Below are 19,390 nucleotides of genomic sequence, written 5' to 3' on the forward strand. Positions count from 1 at the left end.
TAAAACACTTGGATATTTTTGCTATAAATTATCTTACATATTGCTAATAAAAAGATATAAAGGATACCTCAATTACGCAAATATTTAAAACATTAAATCATTAGGGAATATTTATGACAAAGACCGAGTAGTATCATTACTTTAAGGCTTAGTCAGGAGAATATCACATTCAAGGTAAGAATGGTCTACTGATCAAGTTCTATGATAATTAGTCCACCTCACTGCTCTTGAGCCTTGTGGAAACAGTACAGAACAACACAGCACAGATCAAACTTTGGTAGCTCATGATTTAATCTCCATTTCTACTGTCTTCCTTTTCTGAGTTACCATAAATAAACATGCAGAGTACAGAACTAGGTAGCTACAAGGAGATTCTCCTCACCAACTAACTAGAGGGCACAAAGTCCACAAAATCACCTAACAATTCAAGGATTCTTGTCTGTTACCTATTGCATCACCTCTGATCATTTCTTGAAAGACTTTTCAAATAAGTTATGAAAAAAAAATCTATAGACATAGCAGGAATTCCAGTAGAGAGAAGTAAAGTTACAAGTAAGTTACAAGTAAAGTTACAAGTAAAGTTACAAGTAAAGTTAGTAAGTTACAAGTAAAACTGGCATCTGAATTCCATATTAAAACCACTGTGCTAAAGACAAGATTTTCTCCCTGGTGTTTTTGCTTTTTTTAAACAAATAATATTGTCTGATGATATGTCACAATGAGAATTCTCAATATAAAAATTTATTGAGCAAATCCTAGAATACTAGAAAAAGGAAGTACTTTTCATATTTTAACAACTCTATCTTGCAAAACCCAAGAAACTCTTATTAAAGAATTCAGTTCTACAAAATCATTGTTAAGATTAAATGTATACACAAAAGTCTATGAACCACAGAGGCAAAGTAACCAAAGAATAAAAAGAGCATACTAGACAAGCTCTAAGAAGGAAGTTAAAGTGATGTCACCAAGCTAAGCTGCATGGTAAACACTGCAGAGGAAATAAGAACTGTAAGCTCAGAACAACACTTGAAGTGGAAAAGACAAACAAAGTACATGTGTAACTGCAAACACAAATATAAATGGGGATGAACCAGAGACCAGCAGCAGAATTAGTATAAGTGGGAACAAAATCAAAGCTCTGCAGCCTCTCAGTGTAGGACATAATAAATACCTTATTATGTTATAACTGCCTTATAAAGCAACACTCTGACATCTAACTCTGCTCAGTTATAGCTATGTCATAGGAAGAAGAATATGTGGTTACAGAGAAAGCAGGGTCCATACACACCACTGCTGTATAGTTCACATCTGATATATCTATGAAAGGTTTTTCAGGTGTGATGAGAAATAAAATTATGAAATTCACAAGTAAACTGATGGAGCTGGAAACACTCAACCTGAATAAGGCTAACAAATCCAGAAAGATAAACATGGTACATGCTCTCTCATTTCTGATGCTACCTTTAAATATTCAGATATGCGTTCTATTTTTAATACCCTAGAAGTCAGGAATTTATTAAGAGAGAGGGCACTGGGGAAGACTGGCCTTCAAGAGTGCAGAAACAGATCACAGTAGTATAAAATACAATGGGGGACAACAGAATGAGATGGGTGACACTGCGGTGAAAGATGGGAGGCAAGGCAGAGGAGGGGATCTGGGGAGGAAGAGCTACAGTTAAAGGCAGTTTTGAAAAAAAAATCATTTGGAAACCTGCTATTGTAGAAACGTCACAAAGCAGATACATATACATAGATAAAGAGGTGTAGGCTGTCCTCTCTCTCCATATCTTTTCAATATAGTACTTGAAGTTCTAGCTAGAGCAATTAGACAACATAAGGAGGTCAAGGGGATACAAATTGGAAAGGAAGAAGTCAAATTATCACTATTTGCAGATGACATGATAGTCTACTTAAGTGACCCCGAAAACCTCCACCAGAGAACTCCTTCAGCTGATAAACAACTTCAGCAAAGTGGCTGGTTATAAAATCAACTCAAGCAAATCAGTTGCCTTCCTATACTCAAAGGATAAGCAGGCTGAGAAAGAAGTTAGGGAAATGAAACCCTTCAAAATAGCCACAAACAATATAAAGTATCTTGGTGTGACTCTAACCAAACAAGTGAAAGATCTATATGACAAGAACTTCAGGTCTCTGAAGAAGGAAATCGAAGAAGACCTCAGAAAATGGAAACATCTGCCATGCTCGTGGATTGGCAGGATTAATATAATTAAAATGGCCATCTAGCCAAAAGCAATCTACAGATTCAATGCAATCCCCATCAAAATCCCAACTCAGTTCTTCACAGAGTTAGAAAAAGCAAATCTCATATTCATCTGGAAAAACAAAAAACCCAGGATAGTTAAACTATTCTCAACAACAAAAGAAATTCTGGGGGAATCAGTATCCCTGACTTCAAGCAATACTACAGAGCAATAGTATTAAAAACTGCATGGTATTGGCACAGTGACAGACAAGGGAACCAATGGAATAGAATTGAAGATCCAGAAATGAACCCATACACCCACGGTCACTTGATCTTCGACAAAGGAGCCAAAAACATCCAGTGGAAAAAAGATAGCCTTTTCAACAAATGGTGCTGGTTCAATTGAAGGTCAGCATGCAGAAGAATGCAAATTGATCCATTCTTATCTCCATGTACTAAACTTCACTCCAAGTGGATCAAGGACCACCATGTAAAACCAGACACACTGAAACTAATAGAAAAGAAACTGGGGAAGACCCTAGAGGACATGGGCATGGGGGAAAAGTTCCTGAACAGATCACCAATAGTGTATGCTCTAAGATCAAGAATTAACAAATGGGACCTCATAAAACTACAAAGTTTCTGTAAGGCAAAGGACACTGTTAAAAGGACAAAACGGCAGCCATCAAATTGGGAAAGGATATTCACCAACCCTACATCTGATAGAGGGCTAATATCCAATATATACAAGGAACTCAAGAAGTTAGACCCCAGGGAACCAAATAACCCTATTAAAAAATGGGGCACAGATCTAAACAAAGAGTTTTCACCTGAAGAAATTCGGATGGCCGAGAGGCACCTTAAGAAGTGTTCAACATCATTAGTCATCAGGGAAATGCAAATCAAAACAACCCTGAGATTTCACCTTACACCAGTCAGAATGGCTAAGGTCAAAAACTCAGGAGACAGCAGGTGTTGGCGAGGATGCGGAGAAAGAGGAACACTCCTCCACTGCTGGTGGGACTGTACAATGGAAATCAGTCTGGTGGCTCCTCAGAAAACTGGACATGACACTTCCGGAGGACCCCGCTATACCTCTCCTGGGCATATACCCAAAGGATTCCCCGGCATGCAATAAAGACACATGCTCCATTATGTTCATAGCAGCCTTATTTATAATAGCCAGAAGCTGGAAAGAACCCAGATGTCCCTCAAAGGAGGAATGGATACAGAAAATGTGGTATATTTACACAATGGAATACTACTCAGCAATTAGAAACAATGAATTCACAAAATTTTTAGGCAAATGGCTTGATCTGGAAAATACCATCCTAAGTGAGGTAATCCAGTCACAAAAGAATACACATGGAATGCAATCTCTGATAAGTGGATATTAATTAGCCCAGAAGCCCTGAATACCCAAGGCACAAATTGCATAACAAATGACTCCAATGAAGAAGTATGGAGAAGGTCCTGATCCTGGAAAGGATTGATCTAACATTGGAGGGGAATATAAGGACAGAGGAAAAAAAGGAGGGAGGTGATTGGAGAATGGATGGAGAGAAGGAGGTTTATGGGACATATGGGGAGGGGGGGATCCGGGAAGGGGGAAATCATTTGGAATGTAAACAAAGAATATAGAAAATAAAAATTAAAAAAAAAAAGGTGTAATGAGTACCTACAATGGGGGTAATATCCCAACTAGATACCCCATTCTAACAAATAATCCAGGTACAAGATTGGATTACCATTTTTTGAGCTGTTAGCCAATGGAGTCCTTCAAGTATTACAGGCTAATAAACTTCAGAACTCGATGCTAAAAGCCTACTGCTAAAACACCACATACTTAAATCACAGATCATGAAGGCATCAAGCTGGTATTCACATGCAAGCCTTTCATCATTACTGGCAGTGTTCATGGTGCTGGAAGGTTCTAGGCACACTGCTAAAGGAGAAACGCAAGCCTCCATCTCACCCAGCTATGATGCTTGCAAGCTACAACAATGACAAGATAATGTCCACTTGTGCAAGAGCAACAAAATGTTATGGGAACAACCAACCACTTTCTGACGGGATTTAAGTCAAGACTTAAGTCTTAAAACTTAAGACTTTTAAGGTCTTGTCTATGGAAAAGAACCCATAACTGACTCTATTAAAAGGACCAAGGAATTTATGGTTCGACTGGACACAGGGCCCAGGAGAGGTCCATTCTAGTTTGTTTAATGGAGTGATTGTTGAGTATTAAAACTACTTCTAATGTCTTATTGCTGCACCCACAGACCAGAGCATCTTGTATCCTTCATCAGAATCCCCTCCTTGCTGTAAATGCCCGTTAAGAAACCCTAACTAAAAAAAACCAAAAGACTGGAATGCTTAGCTCTAAGTTGGACATTCACGTCACACCCTTCACCCCAAGACTCAATCTTTGCCAAAGAGAGGGCAAAGGATTGTAAGAGCTAAAGGTAGTGGATAACTTCAAGGAAACACTTTTTCAAGACATAATAGCACAGATAGATGCACTATGAATTCACAGTGATTGTGACAACATGCACAAGTGACAGCCAGAAAAAATCCCAAGACAGAGGATTTGGCAGTGGCTGGCAGAGGGAGTCTGGATTTTGTGATGCCACCTCCTGGTAGACTGAAAACAATAGCTGGAAAAGGGGAAAAACAGAAGTCATCTCAAAACTGGGTGGGAAAGGCTGGTAGAAACAGAGTTGAAGGGAATGAATATGCCCCAAATATACTGAACTGTCAAATAATTAATAAAGATATAATGACAAAGGAAAGGTTAAACTATTTTATATATACAGAAGCTGTTTTGTAGATTTCTACCTGTACATTTACTTAACTATTTGTACATATTTGTCTATGCTTTGTGTAAAAAGAGAGATCAGTATTTTGCTAATAGATCCTCATTTTGAAACCTAGACAGTTCATGGGTTCGTTCATTTTTCTGCACCTATTAAGAAAAGACTATGGAGGGACCCAAGGCTCTAGCCACATATGTAACAGAGGATGGCCTTATCTGGCATCAATGGGAGGAGAGGTTCTTGGTCATATGGAGGCTTGATGCCCCAAAGTAGGGGAATGCCAGGGTAGGGAGCCAGAGTAGATGGGTGGGTGGGTGAACACCCTCACAGAAGCAGGGGGAGGTGGAAGAGGTAGGGGGTTTGAGGAGGGGAAACCAGGAAGGGAGGTAACATTTGAAATGTAAATAAATAAAATAACCAATAAAAAAAGAAAAGATGACATAAAAAATAGCTTAAAAAATGAGTGAATGCTTTTAGAATTAGCATTTTTTCTGCCAAGTACATGATAATTTAGAATATACTTACTGAAATAAGTTTATATACATATCCACATCCCTCATATCTGCTTGTAACCAATCTTTCTTAAATCCGAGGACAAGTGTATTTGGTTTCATACGACCAAGTCCCGCAGCCTAAAATATATAAACACAACTTCAAATACAGACTATTTAACAAAATAATTTTTTAAGTATTTTTACATTGACAGTTTTTCTAATAAATTATAATATGAAATTAAATCGTAATTCTCTTATTAAACAATAAAAGTAAATGTTACAATGAAACTCTTAAAAACATCTAAAGTCACTTTTATGTCTTAATGACAAAATTATACCTTTGCTAACCAAAATAACATATTTAACTAAAACAATAAACAGTGTATTCATCTACATGACATGTCTGGAGCTTTGAATTTTACCAGCTGGAAACTTTGAGCTCTTTTAACTATGCAAGTATTTCTTCTGAAATCTCTTTGGTTCCTCCCATAACAATTCAAAACATTTTTCAATCTCCCCAAAAGCTGCACTACATGGTGGTGCCTGCCTGTAATCCCAGCACTCAGGAAGCAGAGACAGGCCTGTCACTCATGGGTGTGAAGCACCCTGGTGTACATATAGTGGGTGTTGTGGGCTACATATTACAGAAATTGTGATAAGGGCTGAGGAGTTAGTTTGGTCAGAAAGTGGTTATAGTCCGAGCATGAGGATCTTCTTCCAGCTCTCAGAACCCATGTAGAAAGACCAATGGTGGGCAATAAATACAGGCATTTCTCTGGGACTTATAGGCCAAACCAATCTACATCAGTTCCTTCAGTCTTGTAAATGCCAAGGGATGCAGCAAGCACTAAGGTTATTTCAAGGAACAATCCTAATTTTTAAAACATCTATATCATTTTATATTCACAATCAAAAAAGCACAGGGCCTCACTTTTCTATAATCTCACTAACATTTTATATTTTTAAAATGGTATCTATCCTAGCATAATTGACCTAGCATATTGTTGTTTTGATTTCTAATGCCTTTATAACTAAGGATGTTGAACAGATGTACTGATACATCTGTTCATACATATACTGATACATATTTTATTTTTACCTAACTCTTAACAATTTCCAAATTTCCTTGTAGCTATTTTTAGAAGATTTTTGTTGTTGGTTTGGCTGTTTGTTTTACATATTATAGATATCAAAACCTGTGGTTTGAACGAGAATGGTCTCCATAAGCTCACACATACAAATGCTTTATCCTCAGTGGGAACTGTTGGGGAAGGATTAGGAGACTAGCTTTGTTGAGGTGTGTCACTGCAGGTGGGCTTCAAGGTTTCAAAGGTCACCTTGGGCCCGTTAGCTCTTTCTCGCTTTATGCTTCTGAATCCGGATATAAGTTCTCAGCTCCTGTTCCATCTCCTGCCTGCCTGCGTCCAAGCTCACTGTCATGACAGGCACAGACTCGTCATCTGAACCCACGATCAACTGCTTCTTCTGTAAGGTCCCTTGCTCATGGTATCTCAACAGTTACTAAGTTACTCTGCTACTAAGATAAAACTCTATCAAATGGAAATGTTCTTCCTTTCAGTAATTTGTCTTCACTTTCTTTACAGTGTCTTCTGCAGGAAACACCTCAATTCCGAAAATACCCCATTTATTTGTTTTAAGCTTCATCTTTTTGATGTCATAACTGAGTCCACAGCCAGGTCCCAGGTCCTGAAGTTTTAAGCCCTGTTTTAAGTTTTATGATTTTAGCTCACATTTATGTTGAAGATATATCTTGGTTGATTTTGTCTATAATTTAAGTGACATCTTTAATTTTTTTTTTTTTTTTTGCAAAACATGAGTCAAATATTTATCACAGGCCAGGCCATGTGCCACTGCCCTATGTATTTGGGATAATTAAAGAACAGGAAGTAAAGCTATCCTACAACCTTACATTTTTCTTAAACTTGTTCTCATGTACATGTATCTTTCTTTAGGAGATTAAGATTTTGCTCAGTATTTAAAACATCCTTCCCTTAAGGGATAATAAGGACTATATTGTCGTCTTCTAAGAGTAAAACAATCTGCTGGGTGGCTTAGCCATGGAGTCAAATACTTCTTTCCCAGAGTTGTGAGAAAACCAAACAGAGCAAAGCATGACTTTCAAGTATGACAGTTGTTTAGCAACTTGTCAAGCCACAAGACGGACAGTAACTTATCGATGGTACTAAATCCTATCAAGGTCATGTTCTTGAAAAATGAAAAACTATCATATGTCATAATCCTAGTATAATTAAAATGGTTTGGGTTTTGTGTGTGTGTGTGTGTGTGTGTGTGTGTGTGTGTGCGCGCTAGGGAACTGAACTCAGGATCTCACATAAACTAGAAATGCATGCTACCACTGAGCTGTAGTGCCTTAAAGCTCTAATTTTATAAAATTAGGAATAAACACCTTATTAGATACTCGAAGTACTTAGGCTTTCAATGGCATTACTGCAGTAACTCCCTATAGGATTATTTAATCTTTTTCATTTCCACATGTATCTCTCTCACCTTCAATCCTTTACGGAGGGTAGCTATTATGAGAGAAGTATTTCCAGTTTCCACGGAGGAGTATGTACTTAACAAAGTAGTTTACTACTGAAGAAATGACCTTTCCCCGAACATACTTCACTAGGCCTCGGTCTGCAGACTCCCCCATGGACGGCTGTGCCTCACCTCACAGAGCAGTCCCCTACGCTTCCTACACACACCAACCTCCCTTCCACAGTGAGCCTTCCCTCCCTCTCACAGTGTTATCTTTAGATCTTTAGCACAGTTCTCTGTGCACGTTGTGCCAGAACTCAGTGACCACAACTGCAATTTCTGTGTCAGTTTCTGTGTGTCATCACAGAAGGAAGAACAGACTGTAGGGCTTTTCATGTTTGTCTTCAACTATTAAGTATTTCCAAATACTATGGCTAGCTACATAAACTGAACAACAGCAAGAGAAATTCATTAGATTCAAAATCATAGAGAAAGTAAGTATATGATTATATGTTTGGGGGTTTGTCTACTTGTCTTTATTGTTGCTTTTCATTTTTTGCTTTTTCTGAGACAGGTTTTTCTGTAGCCCTGACTATCCTGGAAATCTGCAGACCAGGCTGTTCACAAACGTACAGATCCACTTGCCTCTGTCTTGGGCCTTACCACAAACCTATTTCATTGTGACAGAGAAACAGAAATCTGTGAGCTAATGAGTTTTAAGGAAGAAATTACTTCATAAAAATTATTATATACATAGACAACCCTGGCCAACCACTCTAAGTGCCTAGAACATATATTGCATAGTCTTCTTTCCATGTGAAAAGGTGTCTGCGTGAAGCCTAGTTTTGTTCTCTAGTGGAGAGAAAGAGGAGAAAGAGAGGAGAGTGAGAGGAGAGAGGAGAGAGAGAGAGAGAAGAGAGAGGAGAGAGAGAGAGAGAGAGAGAGAGAGAGAGAGAGAGAGAGAGAGAGATCCTTAAACTGCCAGGCTCTTGTCCACGGATTAGGTAACAGTTCAAACTGCCCCACTTTCTTTGCATGTGCTGAGCACAGAGATGCTGTTATTACTCTAGCTTTCCTCTGATTCCTTTCACTCCTTTCTGTTTTACAGCCATGGAAGCCTTGTTCTTACCATGTATCCCAGGCTGGTCTTCAACTAACAGTAATCCTCAGCATCCCAAGCTCTGGGATTAGAAAGGAACACACCAACCCTCGGTTCAATAAGGCTTCTGAATAGTATTTGTAAGGACTTACTTCAAACCTTTTTCACAGACAAGCAATTATTACAGATAACCCTTTTAAACCACTTGTATCATACAGTGAATTTTCTGTGTAAGTGGCCTCTCTTCTATTTTTTTGCTATCGATTGAGTTACAGTGGTTTCCATATAACAATGTAATAATTACTTAGCAACCCTACTCGGTGCCTATCCTTCTTAAAGACTATTATTGATCATCCTGAACTAAGTTCTACCAAGTACTACAGGGCAGGCTAAGGGCAGCGCTGGGAGCCCCACTCTACCCTAACAGACAGCTTCACAGTAACAGCTGCTTCTACTTTTAATGTCTGGCTGGTTGGATTTTAAGATTAAAGTGGTAAACATTTTCTCAATTTATAATTTCCCTATTACCTTCTGGACCTACAGTTCAGAAGTTAGGTAAATAGTTTAGTCCAAAACCCATAATAAGAAAGCAATAGCACTAACACTTAAAACCCTGACTTATTCTAAATTTCCAATTTGCTGCCTATAAATTACATAAAGTGAAAGAGAAGTCTAAACTTAGAGCTAGCAAATAAACAGAAATACAAAGGACAAGAACTTTTTGAAAAGTCAAATAAAGATAGCAATGACTCAACATTTTAAAAACAAACCTAGTGGGTAGAGGAAGTGAGAAAGAGCTAACAGAAGGGACTAACAAGCAAAGGCAACTTTCAAACAGGCCTCTGTGTCATCCTGTAACACAGAACTTCTGTAGAGTCCTAAGTTACAAAAAAAAAGTAATTTAGAGATATTTTTAAATGATATACACTTATATTACCATGAAGAAAGACCTAAAGAGAACATAAGAGCTTTAGTCACATGTGCCATGTGAAAGGCTCATCACCTGCATCAAGTATTGGGCACCTTCTCGCAAGTCATCTGCGTGAACTGGAGCATAGAAAGCCTTCATTTTGTTTTTAATGAGCCATCGCTGATATCTGGCTTGATCAATGGACATCTCTTTCATAGCTTGTCTTCGGGGGCCCTTTAAATTAAATTATCAAGATTTTTACTTAAAACACAATCCATTTTACACAAATCCACATACAAAAGCCACTCTCTTACTCTAGTGCGAAGGAATGTGCTTTTAAGCGCTATGATGAGGAAAGCACAGTCACAGCGTCCTGTCCCCTGGGAAGGAATTCTAATAAGTAAGATTATACAAAACGGGGGAGCGCTGCTGCTGCTGCCTGGACAAGGGAGGCTGCAAATAAGATTTTAAACAAAGTATTTCAATCCTAAATTAATGAAAGAAATTTGCAATTACGAAAATGGAAAAGAGATTACACAAAGCAAAATAAAGTGTGCTATTTCTCTACAGAAAGTTTACTAGTTTGCTTTTTGTTTGGTATGGTGTCTGGGTTGTTAAATCACAGTAACTTGAGACTATCATTGAAAAATCAAAGGAAAACACATTCTTCTGCTCCTACCTGAAGCAAGTGAGCTTTGCTAACTCAAAATTCCATTTTTATCCTTTTATGCAACTTATAAAATTTGTTAGGCACAGATATATAATAAATACAAACATTTTCAAGTATTTAAAAATATTTGTCTAAAAAATAACTATGTAGAGGAAAATACAATCTTTCCTAAGCATGTTGCTCTTTTGTAGCATCTTGGGCTCCAAGCACTAGCTTCAAGGGATGAGCTAGAGACAAACTGGAAAACTCTCCCTCCCCTAACCAAGTCAGTGCTGACACAAGCCTGTGCGTATGGATGCCTGTGGCCTGGGCTCTGCAACGCAGAGCAACTGTCACAGGCAGTGCAAACCATGCTCAACATAATTCCTGGCGCCCGAGTAAGGGGCAGTGCTGAAGAAGGACGGCACTCTAGTTTTAATTTTCTTTTTTTTTACCCCCCCCCCCCCACCAATGGCCTATCATTTGTTACTTTAAAGGCTTGTTTTTAACTGGACATAGATTTAGAAATAGTTCTCAGTGAAGATAGCCTACATTTCTTGGCAATCTGCTCCTCACATATTTCTTGGGCTTCCCTTCATTCTCTTGGCCAAATGGTTATTTAACAAACTCTGCAACCTCCTCATTCTCCTAGTGTTGTTTCTTCAGAGCAAAACATGTGCCCTTGTGTCACAGGACATATGCAGTGACGTGCTGAGTCCTAGGTACTTTGGTCTGGGCTTCCCAGCATCTTTGTTTGATTTCTACTAACACACTGGCAGACATCATGCCGTCATCATCATCTTTAGAAACCCAAAACATTTTCAGGTTTTGAGAGTAATTATCCTCAAAGAATACCCCCCCTCCCTCCTTCCCCTCTTCCTCATAAGCAAGTTGAGAGCCCTCACACCGCCATCTACAATACATCTCAAGCAGACTTGAGCTTCTGCAAGCCCTCTTTGGCCTGTAACAGGAATGCTGCTTGCGCAGCAGCAGGCACCTCAGTTGTGCATCAAGCCGCCTTGCTTCACAGACAAACTCTGCTGTGTCCACCAATGCTTTCGACCACAAACCCTTCCACAGTATCAGCAGCTACTTCTATCACCATGTGCTCATCACATAAAGTACCAAGTTTGTAGTTGACTACAACGAATTTCCAACAGCCAATTAGGAAGGAGATGTTAAGTTTCATCTTAACACAACTGACAGGAGGTATCACAAAAAAGGTGGCTAAGGAGGAGCCACCTTAGTTTCTTATGCAGAACAGGTGAGGCATAAATTCACAATTATTTTCAATATCAAAAATTATTTAAGAAAAAAAATGCACTACCCTTTGGGGTGAAAACATATTATTTTAGACATTTTACTTAGTCCTGGTTAAAATAACTAAAGTTCAAAATATCCAGATCTTTTTAAATATGTTATTTTGCAACTGTTTTTTTAAAAATGGTATTTTGAAGGAAATATCTCAAAAAAAACCTCTACAGATCTGTCTAGTGATTTCTAATCTAGAAGGCCTATTAATCACAGTCCATTTGATGAGTCAAAAACATTTTAATATAGAAAACAAGGCTGATACATACCATATGCACATGGCCACAGATCATCAAACCAACATTTTTCGTGAAGTCATGGACAAGATGAAGTAAAGCAGGCCGTGAGTTTGGAGAGCCTGTCATCACAAGACACTGTGGCCTAATTTAAAATTAAAAAACAAAACAAAACAAAAATAAGAACAGTTTGAAATTTTTATGTAGTTTCTCTAAGAACAAAGCTACACAAGAACTTTAAAAACACATCTTTAATCCTTCCAAGGGACCTAAGTTCAGTTCTTAGCAGCCAAGTCAGGGGCTACAACTGCTTATAATTCCAGTTGGCCAAAGCCCCCAAAGTCACAGGGCACATGCACAAACATACATTAAATATAAGCAACTGTTAAAAAGAATGCAAACCACACAAATGGTTCTGCTAAAAAGATGCTTCAAAATAAAAATAAATAACAACAAAAAAGCCTTATACCAAATATGGTACCAGATGTCTCTCTACAATAACAAGCAATGCTACTACGTTTCTCGGAATACTACAGAAATCACCATGTTGTTTAAATAGAATAACAACTTTTATCTTCAAAGGTCATAACTGTCCCAGTCACTTCATAGATCCTACAAAATTTACTGAGCACAACTAACCCATAAATAAAAATAAACAAGTGAGTTCCATAGTGACACAGACTGCATGGATCAACCATCCATCTCATTAAGCTTACTGTTAAGACTGTTGGATATGTAAAATCAAATACAGCAGTTCGATCTATCTAGTCCAGTTAGTTATACTGGGTTAAAATCTTTTAATTCTAGTTAATAACGAAAAATGCCAAAACTGTACCCAATTATCTATATAGACGTGAGAAGTTTAAAAAAATAGATATTTTAAACTATTGTTTTTTGGTTGAGCATGGTGGTGCATGCCTTTCATCCCAGCACACAGGAAGCAGAGGCAGGCAGATCTCTGAGTTCGAGGCCAACCTCATCTACATAGCAAGTTCCAAGACAGTCAGGACTTTAGAAGGAAACCCTGACTTGACTTGAAAAAAAAAAAAAACTGATTTTCACTAACTAGAGGTAATCAATCTTCTTTATAAGCCAGTATTCACTTTATTCACCAAAAATGATCAATGAAATTCCTTAAGTTTGCCACATCTATAATTAGACAAAGACTTGACTAAGCTCCTAAGGTAAGGACTGAAGAAATACTCAGGGGGTATACTTCAGGAGCACTCCCTTTTCTTACAGAGGACCACAGGAGGGTTTCCAGGAACAAGGCCTGCAGAAGAACACCTTTCAGGTTGTAAGTTTAAAGTTGGCAACTGAAAACAGCCTGTCATTTCAGAGGATTTGATGCCCTCTTCTGATCCATACACATACATATAGGTAAGAATATACAAATACAGAAAACTAAATAAATCTTTTTAAAAAATTAATTCTAACCTAGATACTTTTACAGTAGCCCTTAAAATAATAAAAGTATTAACAAAGACTTTTAAAAATGCTGACTTATTTAGCATTTTAGTAAAGTAGGTCACATATCAATTCTTCTTGAGAGGGTGGCTTTGGAGTAATCAAAAGCCCAGGCTGCACTGTGCCCTCTTCTGACTATCTGTATGCTCCTCAGCTTCTGCAGGTGGCATGATTTTCTAGCTACAGAACATGGCCCTCTCAGCTTCCTAGAATACAGAAGCTCTGAGTACCTTACAACCGCAAAGGTGTTCCTTTTCCAGGCGTCACAAGTTACAAGTGAGTTAGAACAGGGAGGTACTGATCACTCCGATCACAACTACAAAGCATCGTCTAGGGACCAGCAGGAAGCCAATACCTAAGGATGAGGGGAGCCAAACGACCAAACCTGCCACCTGTCATGAACCATCCTTGCCTGGACATCTACCTATGCCTTTCTTATTCAATTAGTGCATTTGTAAAAGCTTCCTGAAAGGTAATTTAGAGTCTCCTCTTAACAATATAATTCTGTTAAAGTTACAGAATCACAAAACCCACAGAAAATACACCTGAGAGTAAAGCACCAAAATACTGACAGCTGTAAAGCAAGCCAAGGAGTGAAGGAGGAAGACATCGTCCTGAGACTCTAGGTGAGAATGGAACACGATGGAGCTGCCGACCTAACTGCAAAGGCAGCAGCATGAAGCTGTGTCAGGGAAACCAAACTCAAGAACCCTGGTCTCCTGTGTACATAAGAAGCAACAGGCAGTGCCAAGCCATTTCCACCACTCTGAGGGTGCAACTGCCTGCGTCCGCTCAGCTAAAGAGGCTTCTGTGGTCTAGACGTTGAAAGGAACAAGGGCAGGGTCAGCAGTCTAGAAGAGGAGGACTCAGAAGTCGTTCATGGGCAAAACTCTGAAAGCTCCACCTCCTTCCCGACCTGGCTCTCAGAATTCTGGTAACAAGGACACACAAACAGCTTAAAATATTCATTTCTGAGAAACCTAATCAGATAAAAAAGAAAGCCTTTAAGATGTCTTAAATTCCCCAAAGAATGAGCAAAGCCATGTTAATCTACATGGAGGACGTGATTGGCAGGCCTCAGCACCAATGCGCGGACAGCTTCTTTGATTGGCAGGCCTCAGCACCAATGCACGGACAGCTTCTTTGATTGGCAGGCCTCAGCACCAATGCACGGACAGCTCCTTGATTGGTAGGCCTCAGCACCAATGCATGGACAGCTTCCTTGCCAGGGAGCATCTGCACTGCAGATGAATCCAAGAACCCAAACTGGAGAGAAAGGAATTAGTGAGAAACTAAAAGTAAATCTAATATTTGGGAACACTAATGAAGGCTGAGATAGATACAAACTACAATTTAAAAAAAGGAATTATTTGTTCTAATAAAACAAAAATGCCAAGAAGAAAAAAGTGATTTACACAGTGCCCACCTTGTTTAAAGTCATAAAAATATAAATGCTAAATTTGAACTAACCAAAGTAACACCATAAAATATATTGGAAGTGTAAAAAGAGTACACCCATGTGCTACAACAAGAGGGACGATAACAGATAAGCAAGAATGAGAACTCACAGCAAGAGAAGCCGCTGTATGAAGTCCATACCCAACAAGGCCGCAGCGAAGCCTCTGGAGCTCAGACGCTGCTGCCCGTGGGCGAGAAGGCGGGCATGGAGGATAAAGTAAGCACTGGGTCTCACCAGAACATTACCAACTTTCCTCTCTGTGCCATGTTTATTATGATTTCCAAAAAAAAACAAAAACAAAACAAAAAAAACCCCTCACATGCCTATAATCTCAGGACTCGGGTGGGATTGGGGTGGGGTGGGAGAGTGGATACAGCCAGAATCCTTGCAAAGTTTCAGGTCAGTTGGGCTATATAGATAAGTAAGTAAACAGCAGAAAACAAACTGGGAATAAAAAAGAACTTCAAAAAAATCCAATTATAAGTACATGTGAGTTTTTGCTGGTTTAAAGATGTGACTTTTGTTCATATCTTCATTTATGTTACACAACTCATAAGAGAATATTTTCTATTTTTTTTGTCATACTTAACATCAAATGCCCAGAATATGCAAATACTAAAGACTGTCTACAGGGCTTGTTTTCCTCCCTCCCACCCCTTCGCGTGCACAGCTATGATCTCCCGGGACTCTTCACTCTAGGAAAAAGGCACAGTAGATAGGCAGGCACCCAAACAGCACTACGAGGAACTTTCAATCTTTTCAATCTTTAGTCTTAATACAATTACAAAAGACATATCTAATCAGTCCTATCTAGCCAGGCATGCTGTGGTTACCTTTAATCCCAACACGCAGGTAGCAGAGGCAGACAGATCTGAGTTCAAGGTTAGCCTGGTCTATACAAAGGGAGTTGCCAGTCAGCCACAGCTATACAGTGAAAGCCTATCACCCTCTTATGGGAGTCAATTCCCAACACCCACATAACAGTTCACAACTGTTCTAACTCCAGTGGGATCCAGGGGATCTAATGCCCTCCCTCTGGCCCCTGCAAGCACCAGGCACACAAATGTTGCACAGACATACATGCAGGCAAACATCTATACGTAAAAATGTTTATAGAAACTTATAAATAGGTATACAACATGAATGGTTACAAAGAGAAACAAAATTATGTCTTCAAATGACAATTGCAAAACTTATAAAACCATTTACGAAAGAAGGTAACTTTTATATGATTTGGTTTTGAATAACTGCTCAAGACCATCTAAACAGAATATTTTGTACTCCTCCATACAGAATGTTACTAAAGAATAATAGGTTTAAGAATGACTGACTTAGCGAGCACAGTGGTCACTTACCTAAAGTTTTTCACATGGTCCTCCACCCCAGAAAGACGAATTGAATGCTGCAGTGCACTGAGGTAAGTCAGTGCTTGTGTGGAGGAGCCCCAGTTCACATCTGTGGGAAAAAGGCATCATGTAGGGTGATACCAATGCAGACAATTCAAATCATGAGACCGACAGCATACTGAACATTTTCATGTTAAAAATGTAAAATAAACTATTCTTCAATAACCTCACATAATTCCAGGATATAGTACAGCAGACTATATGCCTACTGTTCCATTTGAAAAAAGGAGTAACTTAATAAAGGCTTGACGATGGCACTGCCAACATGTGCACATAACTCAAAACAATCTCCTAACAACAGCCGAACACCTAAAGGAAAGGGGCGGATTACAGTACAGTAAATACGGTCAAGCTATTTCAACATGAAAGTGTCCTTTCCTACTGAATAAAAGGTTGGGCCTTATATGATTTTAAACACATTAAAGTATGTTTAATAGGTATTTTAGAGGAATAACTGATTCTAAAAGTTGAAAACATAGTTCCTTTGTCCATTCATTCTAGAGCCTCCATCTGAATCCAAAAGCTCATCATTTTATATCCGGATTAAAAATGCTCCATCACTGTTTAAAATGACTGACTGTATTTTAACTATTCATCTTCTGGTTTAACCATTGGGTCAAAGTTTCCTAACTTTTTTTGACAGATCTTTTTTCTGTATTCTGAACCAATCCTAATAGCACTTACCCTCATAATCTAGACATCATAAATGTGGAAAATGGTAATCATTAACTCTCAGTTTAAGAACAATTACATTTACATATTTTGGAAAATATATATCTTTCCAACACTTGAATTCCATGCTACATAGCAGTTCTAAAACAAAAAGAAGCAATTTATATACATATTTGGGTAGTAGCTACTCCAGTGCTACAAACCTGGAACTTTCAAAGAACAAATTTAAAATATACTAAGTACAACAGAATGTTAGTATATTATTTTTCTTAAAATAAGGTTAGTCATAATTAGTTCATGGGTGAGAATGAAATTCTATAGCAATAAAACATTTTAAAATAGTTCTTTGACACTAAAAGTCTAAAAAGAACAAAAAACTTATTTGGAAAGAGGGTATTTTAAATTTTACATGTGACACCTTTTCAAATATACAAAGGATGCTTAAATAAGAAAAGTTACATAAAAACTTGTCGACATTTCTAGCTTAAAATACTATAAACAAAAGTCCACTGACCTGGTTTTTTGTAAGTAACATAAATGTACAATCCAAGAACAATCCCATATGTGAGCAGTGCGGCCCACCAGTTGATGACAAACATCACTATGCAGCAAAGAACAGCTCCAATAAGGGAGATCCACATGTTGTAATACTTGAATGCAGGGCGCCATCCTAACAGCGACAGAGGGAAACACCTCTCAGATTTCTCTCTGCCTTATATAGTAGTGAGCAATTATTTATAAAATAGCTTTCTTTGTGGCTGCACCACACTCAGATGACTTTAAGTATTAAATGCCAGGGTAATCCCTAAAACAGTATAAAGTCAATGACTGTTGACAATTATCATAACTGGTGGTGAATTCTTAATGACTGAAAACAGTATTTTTCTATTACTGCTTTTCTTAGACCTTTAGTCAATACAATCTTTTAAAATTTAAATCAAGCTACCACAGTGAAGACTAGAGAAGCAGCATACAAAGGAAGGCTTCATCCTGGTGAGGCTCAGTAGGGCAGCGGTACTCTTTGGTCTCTAACATGAGACACACTCACCTGCTAGTGGATATGTAAAACATTTCAAGAAACCTACCCATCTAATGAAATCTAGGTGTGAACTCACTCACAGCTTTCCATTTGCTGTTTATGAACTTAAAACTACTCATAAGATGATGTTTTAAACTTGTCACTAATAGCTAAAAATATTTTAATTACTTCAATAAATGTTTATTTTCAAGGTAAAACTGAGGCTCAAGCATGCATGTTCACACTTCCTTCTTGTGAGAACTCCACGGGGTTTAGCCTGATCTAACAAACTTAACTGCTTCTGTACTCTCTACACATTTACTGATTCTCAACCCTTGTCTGTTCATAACAAAGGCCCCACAGTACTTCTTCAGTTAAAGAAGTTCCCTGACGCTAGAATCCCACAGACCTCACTGTGTAAACACATTGGGACTGCGACTCAGGCTCAGGGGAAAACTGTGTGCTCATCAGGCATGAAGCACCAGACTCAATTCAGCACCAAAAGGAAAAATATTTGGAAGTTTATTAAATAAGGACAATGCTCTGAGAACTAAATCAGGTAAGCAAATAGTAAAGACACTTTTACAGTAGGAAATAATTCTTTAGTATGACAAATGCCACTGTCCCTGTTCTGAAGGCAGTGGCACTGAGGGGAGTGAGAGCTTGCCATCAGTGCCCTTCAGGATAGGGACCTGGAATTTGACTAGCGGAAAGAAAACTCTTTAATGAACTAAACACATACAAACCAAATTTTAGAATCGTGAAACTTTTGTTTCCTCTGAAATAAAAGCTATTAATACATACAAATTCTTAAAATGTAAGATCACCTGGAGATTTTGCAAGCGATGCATGGAATACTGAAAAGTTGATTAAGGCATAAGATGCAAGGAAGAAATTAGAGATAATTGGAGCAATAACATTCAATTCAGCTGCAAAAAAAGAAAAAAAGGCGATTTAATTGTATTAAAATTTTTGAATTTTGAAATACTTATACTTTTTAAATAGCATCATAAACACCCTTAAATCTACTACAGACTGATACTTATATCACATATCCCAATTGATGGCATAACTGGACTTTCAATCAACTAATCTGAGTGGCTACACAAATTCTTTAGAAAGTCTCATGTTATCTTAGCAGTAACGGATCT

The 19,390-nt window shown here is 38.2% G+C and overlaps 1 protein-coding gene across 2 annotated transcripts in view; it reads right to left on the reverse strand.

Moving 5' to 3' along the window:
- Positions 1–19,390, reverse strand: part of Slc12a2 (solute carrier family 12 member 2) — a 73,012-nt gene that overhangs the window by 20,250 nt on the left and 33,372 nt on the right. For both annotated transcript variants that reach the window (XM_052155267.1, XM_052155266.1), the window contains exons 13-18: positions 19,067–19,168; positions 17,736–17,891; positions 16,499–16,598; positions 12,251–12,362; positions 10,115–10,255; positions 5,542–5,648 (exon numbers count right to left, since the gene is read on the reverse strand). In XM_052155267.1, the coding sequence (XP_052011227.1) occupies positions 5,542–5,648; positions 10,115–10,255; positions 12,251–12,362; positions 16,499–16,598; positions 17,736–17,891; positions 19,067–19,168 (718 nt within the window). The remainder of the gene's footprint in view (positions 1–5,541; positions 5,649–10,114; positions 10,256–12,250; positions 12,363–16,498; positions 16,599–17,735; positions 17,892–19,066; positions 19,169–19,390) is intronic.

This window comes from Apodemus sylvaticus, chromosome 13 (assembly GCF_947179515.1).
Source record: "Apodemus sylvaticus chromosome 13, mApoSyl1.1, whole genome shotgun sequence".
Lineage (NCBI taxonomy): Eukaryota > Metazoa > Chordata > Mammalia > Rodentia > Muridae > Apodemus > Apodemus sylvaticus.